At 41.0% G+C, this 11,369-nt stretch overlaps 2 protein-coding genes across 2 annotated transcripts; one reads left to right on the top strand and one right to left on the bottom strand.

Moving 5' to 3' along the window:
* The first annotated feature begins 1,654 nt into the window (after positions 1 to 1,654).
* On the top strand, positions 1,655 to 3,539 carry LOC109971541 (promethin). The gene is made up of 5 exons (XM_020619860.1): positions 1,655 to 1,808; positions 2,061 to 2,170; positions 2,303 to 2,471; positions 2,562 to 2,704; positions 2,845 to 3,539. Exons 2-5 carry the CDS (start codon positions 2,078 to 2,080, stop codon positions 2,905 to 2,907), a joined length of 468 nt encoding a protein of 155 aa, XP_020475516.1. The 5' UTR covers positions 1,655 to 1,808; positions 2,061 to 2,077; the 3' UTR covers positions 2,908 to 3,539.
* A 1,146-nt stretch (positions 3,540 to 4,685) lies between these two features.
* LOC109971543 (ER lumen protein-retaining receptor 2-like) lies at positions 4,686 to 9,463 on the bottom strand. The gene is made up of 5 exons (XM_020619863.1): positions 9,088 to 9,463; positions 7,445 to 7,545; positions 7,194 to 7,352; positions 6,820 to 7,072; positions 4,686 to 5,943 (listed from the first exon to the last, which is right to left on the bottom strand). Exons 1-5 carry the CDS (start codon positions 9,176 to 9,178, stop codon positions 5,909 to 5,911), a joined length of 639 nt encoding a protein of 212 aa, XP_020475519.1. The 5' UTR covers positions 9,179 to 9,463; the 3' UTR covers positions 4,686 to 5,908.
* Positions 9,464 to 11,369: the final 1,906 nt, after the last annotated feature.

The raw sequence follows: 11,369 nt of genomic DNA, 5'->3' as shown, positions 1-11,369 counted from the left end.
TGGATCATTTCCTGTTAGTACTGTAGAAAACAGTAAACCTATAGACTGTATATGCCAAACTGCTAGCACACATTGTGCACAGTTAGTAAGCAGTATGGATAGGGATCCAGCAGAACTGTACAACTGTTGGCTGTTTTACAGATTGACAGACTGTGGGTGTTTGCTCTGTCACATATTTCACAGCTGTGACAGAAGATGGAGCCTCCTGATGAACATTTAATGTCCTGCCAGGCCTTACTTGTAAAGCAATGAGCAGACGTGTGTGTCAGCAGTTAGAAACGACGTGATAAAGCATTGCAGCAACCTGCAGTCCAGGCTGCAGTGAACTTCAGAGTCTGGGACAAGACATGAGGGAATTTCTGCTGTGAACTGAATCATGTAATGTGGACGAGTGATAAAAAATTAAATCCTGGAATATAAAATGACAGCAGGAAAAAATTGTTGTGCTTAATTATTGGGAGTTCCTTGTTGTGTGAGCACAAAAATGCACACTCACTCACTCCTCTGTAATGCTCTGAGCATTGGTTCACCGAGTTCACTGTGTTCAGCAGTCTGGAGAGGTGGATGCAGCGTCTCTCCTCTCGCTCACCAAATCTTTACCCTGTGCTCAATACAAAAGAGGCTGATTAATTAGTATGGCTGGCAGTGATAAAGGGTCTAAATAAGTTGTCGTCACTGGTCGCTTTGAGTGTCTCTTAGTGTAGTTCAAAGCAGATCACACTGTCATTTCCTTTCCTGAGACCTTACGTGCTTACATAATGCTATCCTTTAAACTCAAGGGGCTAAACTTAATTTGTGGCTAGTGGTGGCAGGACCAGCAGCTCCAAACTTTGATTGAAAACGTAATCACTGCTGGTGAAATTCGGTTATTTAATATTCTGATCAGTCTCCATCGTCACAGAGGAATCTTGCTGTTACGATCCAATAGCTGGACAGAACAGGGAGACCGTGTGGTTGTCATTTAGTGTGGTCGGTCATTCTGACAGCTACGAAGCAAACCAGGAACCCCCTCTCCTGGACTTCTGGAGAACTGCTGTTGTGATTTCCCTAATAACAAACCAGGCATAGCAACAGTTCAACAATCAATCATTTCAATCTTTACTACACCTAAAGCTCTAACAGGGTTCATGTTGCCTGATCTTTCATTGTAGCAGAAAGGTTACTAGCTGTTGCATGCAAACTGCAACGTGCTTGTCTTTTGTGTATGTGTGCATTGCATACAGAGGCCATCGTATTCAATACAAACATTCAGAAAAGAGCTTAGATTCTTAAGTGATAACTCAATCTATGGATAACGTCAAAACAAGTCATTTGATAATTCATCACCTGCCCAATAAAGAAAATTGTTGTTTGATGGTAATATCTCAGAGATGCAAGAGAAGAATTTGGTAGATTTTGTCCCCTGCATATTATCAGAGGATCTAGAAAAGTGTAATTGGGTTGATGATTTACAGATGCACCTTTTTTTCCAGTAAGTCAGAAAATATTTGTTAAGGAACATGATCAATCACTGAAAACCCCTTTAGAAAACTAAACCCTCCTGCACCAAATTGACTCAAACTGAAGCATTATGCTGCAACATATTCGATAAACAGTAGATGGCAGCAGTAGTGTGAATAAGGCTTTTCATTTCTCTCTCCTAGGAGTCCAGTAGAGGAAGAAGGCGGAGGCAGAAGAAGAAGAAGGTGTGCTTTTTAAAAGGGTGTGTTGCTGCTGTTGGAGTGTTTGAGGCCACTTACAGGACACAGTTTCATATGTTGGGAGCTACCTTTTGTTGAGACACAAACCAGGTTTACTGGGTTGTTCAGGTGTGTACTTGTCAGGTAAACTGTATTGCATTGTTTCAGAAAATGATTCTTTTCATTTTCAAGTAATTTATCTAGCAATATTTAGCAACTGATGTTCAGGATAGCTGTTAGCTTCTGTTACAGTCACTGAGCTTCCAGTGAATCTGTTCTGTGTGACAGAATGAAGAACTGCACCAAATAGCTATAAATTTAAAATGTTGGATTAATTTGTAACTGGCACCTCAAGCTGACTCAGTTTTACTCTTTTTGTAGGTCACAAGTGTGTGAAGATGCAGCACAGCAGCAGCAGCAGTCAAACTGACTTTCAGCAGCTGTGGCAAAGCGGGACCACCCTGTTGAACCGCTTTTATAGTGACCCCAGGGTAATCCCAAAATAAAGACCTGCATCTGTTTCAGAAAAACTACACCTTCCTTTCTAATCTTTATTTTCTCTACATATTTGCTTTTCTATCATAAAATGTGATTTCTCCCATCTGTCTTTATCTTGTTACCAGGTGGCACGGGTGATGAATACACCAGTGGGGCAGTACCTCAGCAGCCACCCTTTCCTCGGTCTAGCACTGATGCTGTTCAGCACCATGGCTGCACTGCCTGTTGGACTTTTCCTGGTGTTCGCTCTTGTGACTGCTGTTATGTCGGCAGTAGGCTTTGTTTTCTTTGAGTGTAGGTGATGAAATCAGCATCTGCGCTGTGATGCTTTCTGACTGTACTGTGCACTGCCACAAGCCTGTTATTTCTCTTTGCCTCTTTCAGTGTTCCTGTTGTCTGTAGGAGGGCTGACTCTGCTGTGTGTGCTCTCTGGTCTCGCACTCTTCTCCACATTGGTTTCATTCATCATTAACGCCTTTTATTTCATCATCTTCACCATCCTCAGCTATTACCCACAAATGACAAAGGTAACGTTGTGCCTGACACAATTTAGACATAAATGTTACACATGTTCACATAACTTACTTTGATATTGTATTTCAAGCTGCTATTAGTGTAAAGATTTCCATGTAGTCTTTTTCCTTCTCTTCTCTTTTAATTCCAACAGTTAGGTAAAGTCCAGGGGAAGGAAAGTGAGTGTGAAACTTCAAACCTGAAGGAGATACAGTAGCCTGATTCTACTACTACTTCTCTCTCGGTTGTCAACTTTCATCTTGGGGTAGAGAGGGGCCTTAAATCAGCACTACTTAGGTTTGATAGCTGGGTTTCATAGATACAAACTGTTGAATGTAGGGTGGCTTGAATCTGGGATCTGTAAAGCCACAATGACTCCCTGATGGTTACTCAGTGTCTAAAGCCTGAATTGTATTATGAAATATTTTTCCTAATTTGCTTGTCATAATCTTTTTATATAGAGTGCAATAGATATATAATGTCTACAAAAGCCAAAGGCATGATTTAACTAATATTCCCAACTGCCTCATTAGCCAAACACAGCAGACCTATTATTACTCTAATCTGTACAGCTCATTTCAAGCACTAGAGAAAAGAGGACAAATGTTGACTCGCGGCTGAAGAGCGTGCTTTATCCGAAATTAGCCACACGCTACTCAATTATTATGACTTACGGCCTGAAGATGCTTTTATATTTGATATTTGATGTGCGTGCCCCTTAGGCAATGAAAATGTGTTACAGATAAACTGTTACATGTTTATTTTTATTGCTACTGGAAAAGAGCACAGTGTTGAACGGTTGCAATATATCTGTGAATAAAAGCACATTAGAATTAACATCTTTGTTTTGGTCTTCTGTCCAAAGAGAGATGGACAAAGTTATTGGCTTTAAAGCAGTAATTGTTAGAATACAGAGGGTTCTTGGTGCTAATTATCTGGCACAATATGAAATGTGTTGGATGGCACACTCCATTTAGTCCTGTGTGATTAGTGCAGTGCATATATACCTTTAATTTTCAAATGTTTGTAGTTTGATAAATTCTGCTTCCCTAAACTTGTTCAGTCTTGTTGATTCAAAGGCCTATTTACACCGATCAGCCATAACATTATGACCAGAGTCAATGTCGGTCGGCACTCCTGTCACTGTGCATTTTCTGTGAATCCGTTTGCTTCCATAGTTTTGTCAGAAAAAGGACTAATGTGTTGACCATTCCATGAAAAACGTATGTAAAGTAGTGAAAACTGTGGTCGTGAGGACAGGTTAGAGAGAATTTTTAAGACACATTCAACAGCCTCCCCATTGTAGGTGTGATATCACCACTACAGCTGCTGAATGTTTTTCTTCATAGAGACCAATGTGCAGTTTTTCTCATGTTCAACCATTTTTCAAAAGATTCACACAGAATCGAATCTTTTGAAAAGGATGAATGAAATTTAAATGTTTAATCTTCAGTAGCTCAACCTCATCACCAGTGAGTCTTGTGCTATCGCTGGTTTACTTGAAAACTTCTTTAGTCACTGTTGGTAGGTACTAACCACTGCCAACCAGGAACACCCACCAAGACCTGCAGTGTGGGAGCTCTGACCCAGTCATCAGCCATCAGTTTGGCCCTTGTCAAAGTCACTCAGATCCTTACGTTTGTCCATTTTAACTCTTTCAACACATCAACTTCTAGGGCTGAATGTTCACTTAATGCCTAATATACCCCACACACTGACAGGCGCTACAGTAAGGAGATAGTCATTCACTTCCACCTCTCAGCGCTCATATTATTGTTGATCAGTTTAAGTAGGTTCATTCCTGCATTATTTACATCCATATGCCCTGCCTTTTCACTGGTGTACTGCTGCATTGACTGCGTAAAACCAGAGGGATGTGCCTGATGTCACATGGGCACTCACAAAACGGTGATCCTGAACTTTTTTTCTAATGCTGCAATCCTTATCAGTGCTAGCATTATTTCAAAAATCAACAAATAATGTAGGATGATTATCATAAAATCTTTAATGGAGGTGATATCATGCAAAAAAAAGCTAAAGATAACAAGAGGTCTTTAAAAGAAATGCACACATTGAACACTGTGATCACCCCTGCTCAATTTCTACTTAGCATAACGCCAGGTCTGTTGAAATGCTCACGCTCCAGATGTAGTTGAAATGTCACAACCAGTCCAAGTGCTTGACGATTCTCATGCCAAGTTTCTGCACACTCCCCCTCCCAGCTAGACAACTGTAAACACTGTTCAGTCATTCGTTGTTGTTTTTTCTCTGACCGTAGTGAACTTCAGTCACATCTGTATTGGAAGATGTTCATGAGCTTGTTACCGAGGTACTGCATGTTACTAGCAGAGACAAAGTTCATGTTCTATCTACATCCGAACCGATGTGTGAATGCTCAAAGTTGGTACAAAATCTATTTTAAAGCTGGAGAACAACAGGTACATTGTAGCTTCTTCACGACAGTAAGCTGAGGAAAAGAAAATCAGGAAACACATGAAAGGTTTAATTCCAAATGAGAAAACCCACATTTTAAAAACACACATTCGACAAAAAGCTTGTTGTATGGGTTACTTTTTAAACTGAACGAGCTCTACATACAAAAAGATTTTTTTTAAATGTTGTCTTAATAGATTTTAGAAAGTAATGTTTTTACAAAACTGGTGTTTGCCTTTTAAAAATGTCTCCATGAGAGGATACATGTATTACATATGCATACAAATGTTGAGGAAAAAAAAAAAATCCTGAAACTAAATAAAAAGAATACTGTGAGATCTGGACAAAATCCTCATGAGGCACTCGGATACATGACTCTTTATCTCACCCTTTAATAAGACATTTGTGCATTTCATTACCAGGTCAAACAAGGTACTTCTCAGGAGTTGACACTCGATGACATTGTTTAAAAAAAAAAAAAGAAATGTGTATACACCTCACATGTAGAAAAAAAAAAGCCTTTCTCCTGTTTGAACAGCAAGCAATGAAAAAACGTTTAAGGCAAGATGCTGAACACAGAAATCCAAAGGTTGACCTGGGAGATCGTTGTTCAGCTCTGGTGTCTGTTGGCTTTTACCAGTTCCATCAATGTTTATCAAGAAGACTAGTGTTTTTTCCCCCATTAGGTGGCTTTCTGTCTCAGGCATCCTTTTTAGGTCATGAGATTCCAAGGTGTCATCTCCACACCCCCTGAGTCTGCTGGGAGTCGCCGTCTCCTAGATGCTTTACGCTGGCAGGCTCAGCTTCTTGCCTTTCAACACTGAGGGGTGAGAAAAGGTAACAGGTAGGAACAGTCAGTGGGCCTTTGCTCATGCTGTCTTACTTACCACTTGGCACTGTAAAGCACTACAGTTTTCATGTTCAAGAAGCTTCGCCTTGACTGTAAACCAAGAGCCCAGGAACTACAGAGTACCACAAATTAAACTACAGAATATAGGTCTCATGCACATTCCTGTTTGTTTTTCGACCCTATTTGAACCAGGGCAAATTAGATCAGCAACAGATTCAAAAATGGTGTGGTTGAGAAACTGAAGAAACAACAGACATGTTGTTCTCAATTTAGTCAAGTTTGGATGATGCAAAGGAGACTAAAAACTCCAAAACATCCAGTTTCAAAGTAGACAACGTGTTAAGTGATTTTATGAATGCTTTCCAACACGACTCCTTTGAAACAAATAAATGTTTTCTCACTTGTTTATACACTCACTCGCATTTTCTTTTGTTTGTCATCTTTCTTTTAAGACTACTCAGAAAGCCAGTGACAGAACTTTTTATCTTAATGTCCTTAGCATCAACATGCCCCATCCTAATGCACAGGACACTAATGTACATTATGTAACACAAGTACATTTTCTGGGGGCTTCAGTGATTAAAACCCAAAAGAGAGTTATGGATTTTAGGAAGAGATTGCTTCAGAGCCAGTATGGATGGAATGAATGATAACATCAGCTAGTAAAGAAGTACATATGGGCACGTGAATGCTGCATGACCCCACTGTTTACTGTAGCTGAATAAGAAAACAGAACTGGTAATTTAATATATTTCATGTCTTTATATGGTTAATAATAATTTCTCATGGTATTGCCTGATAAACTTTTTATTTCCAGTTTTATCCATCTACCAGTAGCAAACCCACCTTTGGTGACATAAAGGTAGAAGAAGTCACAGTAGAGCACAGTCTGGACCACACCAGCCACAATGGCAATCATGTCAAAGAAGCCCTCAAAATAGAAACGCCAGATCCAGTTGAAGAGATAGAGGGCTCGATACAGGCCCAGACAGAACAGGTAGTGGGTGGTGATGGTCTCTGCCTCGCCGGTCTTGCTGATCATGAAGAGCTGAGGCAGGATTGCCACAGACTCCAGGTAGATGGAGAATGTCCAAAGGATCTGATGACAAGGAAGTTAAAATTTTATGTGTGTATGAATAATATTAATTTTACATTTACAAAAAGGAAAGCAAAGTCTCATGGTTGGCTCTTAGTCACAGTGGACTAGAGAATGACCCCACCTCTAGGAAAGAGAAGTCATGGTTGATGAGAACAGCAAGACCTCCAACAGGAACAACCAGAAACTCCATTCTGAAACTGTCATGGTTTCCATCATAGGTGGCCCTGAACTTCATGTAGATCAGGTAGACTGTGGCATATGAACATCCAATGTAGATCACCTGATAAACAACACAAAATCACTAATCATTCAGGGTACTAGGAGAAATCTGTGGCTCCTTTTGGTTGAGACTTGCTGGTAATGGGAACTCACCTTCATGCATGTATTATAGAGGGAGATGAAGGCGGTGAGCAGATCCAAGTAGCGTGTGGTAAACACTATGGCAAACAGGATTTGGCTCTTTCCAGAGATACCTTTAATGAAAATATCAAGCAGATTTACCATTTAAATTGTCTGCCAATCAGCAGCTTTACTAATGGTATGAGTGTTGATGCTTTATTGAACAGTGACATCTACTAAAAACATGGAAGATATTTACCAGTAATTGCAGATGCCAATAATATTTTTCTTCCAAATCAAACTGCATGCAAGAATGTTTAGTTTACCTTCAGTTTCCTTCCTTCCAACCTTGATCATAATCATTTTAGCCTTATAAATGAGCTTAATATTATCTAAGATCCACACAGAGCAGCAAGATGGTCTGATGACTGCCCCTCACAGCAAGGTTCTGAGTTCAGACCTGTTGGTTTCACTCCCAGAATGAGTTTCCTGTACAGGTAGGTGCTCTGGATGAAGGTTAGTAAACTGTCAAAAGTCTGAATGTGAGTGTGGTTGACTGCCTGGCGACCTGACCTGCTTTATCCTCTCTTAAGTGAGTGAAGATTATCTTTAAGTTGATGATACAGAGGATGTCTTGGGGAGCAATGCTGCCTGTGTTCTCTGATAAATATTATCAAAATATATTTGCGATTTGTCTTCCTAATATGGTCAATCTGTTTCTCTAGTACAGACGAGTGACAAATTAAAGGGAAAACCCAGCATGTTGGGCCACCAGAACAGCTTTGATGCACCCGGTCAATGATAATAAAAGTCACTGGAACTCTGTTGAAGGGATAAACACAGCCGAATATAACCTCTTACATTTGAACCTACACTCAATCCTCCAGCTTTGTGGACCAATCACAGCACTTCTGACCCAAGTGAAATTCAAAAACAGTGCCTCCTTATCGTGAGAACAGACCGCACACCTGAAGTCACTGTTATCTGTGTGTGATCCATGGGGCGATTGTCTATCAGTACATGTTTATAAGAGCTAACACAATTGACGGGATTGTTTCAGTAATTACTTTAGCAGGTTAGCTACTTCCGTAGCGTCTTCTAGAACGCCACGTCAGAAGCCAGACCAAAAAAATCGAGCCCCAAAATTCAAATGAACAGAGCAGGAGTGAATGGATGAGAAGTGTGTGGTGAAAGCAAAAATCAAGTGGTTGAACTATTTATGAAAAACGTGGCTTTAATTTGCTCATTCACGTACAAAGCAACGGGTACGTAAGTGACTAATGTTACACACTCCCCTCAACCTGTAACATTAGTTTGACTAACTCGTACTAGAAATCTTTACAAATTTAGCTAATGTGATGCTATGTTTGGACAATAACGACTGCACCTAACTTAAATTACTGTATGTTTCCATTAAATATAGCAGAAGACTACTTCTAAAAGTGGTGGATATGCCGACAGTACTAGATGCCATTAGCCCATTGACTGCTAACGCTATTAGCCTTAACGTTACCCACTGGCACAATGAATGAGTAGGACACGTTAGCATGTAGCTAGCTAGCTTAGAGCTTGCTGGGTAAGAAGAGACTGAGCTATAACGACCATTTTATGTTAATCAGTAAGCTTAGGAAAATCATACTGTAGATCATGAAGTGAAATATCTAGCTCGGGCTCACCTGCACATGACCTGCTTTTCCATATTTTGAGTAGCAGGATGATGATGGCACCCAGATGAGAGAGGTCTCCTGTCAGTCTGAAGATGTTCATTGTTGCAGAATGAGCTAACAGACACAGCTAGAGAGCTAATGAAGATGTCCCCTTTTTACTCTGAAGTAGATCCTTTTCACACGGTATGGTCTGTCCAACTTGGTGGAAAACCGGGTAGCGGGATGCACAGGACTGGAAATATGGCGAGAGTGCGAGTCGACGTGGAAGGGGGCGTTGAGAAAACACACAGAGAGGTTTGGATTGGACAAACATCTGACTGACTGAGATGATCCGCCTACAACAAGCTGAACAGACGGACGGAGGACATCCTGTGCATGAGGGGAGAGTGGGTGGGAACAGTAGGGTACCTCAGCATTTAACCTGCATTTTGCAAGGTTTAACATCATTTTTTAAATTAACACTGTCACTGGTGTAGGGAGTAAAACTAAAAGTAGGCCTACCAGTTTAGTAAAACTCCTGCATCAGTTTTAGCACTCAAATGTATTGGTGTTTAGGAGATAGTTTTAACTAATTTATTTATAGTTGGTTAATTAATCTCAATCTAGGGGTTGATTCCTTCCAAGCGGTTGCAAGATGAATCGGATGGACCTTGAGGTGATTAATGGGGTGGAAAAGAAGCAAAAGGTTCTGCTACACAGGTAAATTCTTAGCTTTTTTTCTAACATATGGTTGAGGCAACGTGAAACAATTGTTATTTAAATAGATATACCAGTGAAGCTTGGGGGTAAAGTCACATTTAGTAAAAGTGCTGACAACTTGCAGACATCTGGTTCTGTGGGCCTCAGCCAGAATTTTTTTTTTCGTAACATGTTTGTCTGTAACTGTTTATAAAACAGAAATAGTGGCCATAATAAATGTTGTTAATTTTACCATTGTTTTTCCCATAAAATGCAAAGTCACAGTGTCTGGCGTGAAAAAGACCAAGTGTATAGAGTAGTCAAAGAACCTACACACTGACAACTTTAGGTTGAATATTGAATGAGAAGTCTAATCAGATTCCGTATGGTTGGACTGTAGGTGTGCAGAGCACCTTTACAGTAAGCAGGGCTGCATTAACCTGCTGATCTCCACTGTGGTAGTTTTATTATTTCCCCAGGCACCCAGGAACTAACCAATGATTGTTAATAAGATGATTGTTAGAGAATTTATTGGTGTGAATTAATAACTAATTCTTACTTACTCAACACAATAATCTCACGGCAGCTTACACAAAAACTTGGACACTTGGGACTCAAAACCTCTCTCTGCAACTGGGTGGTGGACTTTCTAAAATGGAGGCCACAAAATGTGCGGGTCGGCAGCAACATCTCCAAAACCATCACACTGAGCACAGAGGCTCTGCAGGGGTGTGTGCTCAGCCCATTGCTCTTCACACTGCTGACCCACAACTTTGTGCCAACCTACAGCACCAACCACATTGTCAAGTTTGCGGATGACACGACTGTAGTTGGCCTCATTACCAACAATGATGAGGCTGACTACAGGAGTGAGGTGTGCCAACTGGTCCAGTGGTGTAAGGACAATAACCACTCCCTCTGCAAACTGAGGAAAGCCAATGCCCCACCCCTCATCATGTGCTCCTTCTACTGGGGCACCATTGAGAGCATCATCACTGGTTGCATCACTGTGTGGTATGGAGCCTGTACTGCCTCCTGCAGAAGGACCCTGCAACGCATAGTGAAAACAGCCAGCAAGATCATCGGTGCCCCTCTGCCTTCCCTTACGGACATCTTCAACACCCGCCTCACTTGCAGAGCCATCAGCATTGTTGATGACACATCCCACCCCGCACACTCCCACTTCAGACTCCTGCCTTCAGGGAGAAGGTATCAGAGTCTTCAGGCCCACTCCACCAGACTTACAAACAGCTTCATCCACCAGGCTGTGAGGATGCTGAACACTGTTCACTACCTCCCCCCTCTCAGCCCCTGGATTGTGACCCACCACAGAACATAAAAAGATATAAAAAGACTACCCCTGCTGTTGCACAAACTCAACACATTCCCCCTTTTTGTTATATTACAGGTAAATTTGCTGCTGACTGTTGTGGAAACAAACCAAAAAAAAAACTACCTCTGCTGTTTTACCTTCTGTTATATTTTATGTAAATCTGCGGCTGACTGTTTTTTTTTAACTGGGATATCTGCTGCTGTTGGTCATTTGCAATCCTGTCCATGTATACCTCATATGCTATTTGTACCTTATCACCAACGCCCTGGTGATGCTGAAC

This window comes from Monopterus albus, unplaced genomic scaffold (assembly GCF_001952655.1).
Source record: "Monopterus albus unplaced genomic scaffold, M_albus_1.0 scaffold227.1, whole genome shotgun sequence".
Classification (NCBI taxonomy): domain Eukaryota; kingdom Metazoa; phylum Chordata; class Actinopteri; order Synbranchiformes; family Synbranchidae; genus Monopterus; species Monopterus albus.
The sequence above is the reverse complement of the archived record's forward strand: the minus strand, read 5'-3'. Positions and strand labels throughout refer to the sequence as shown.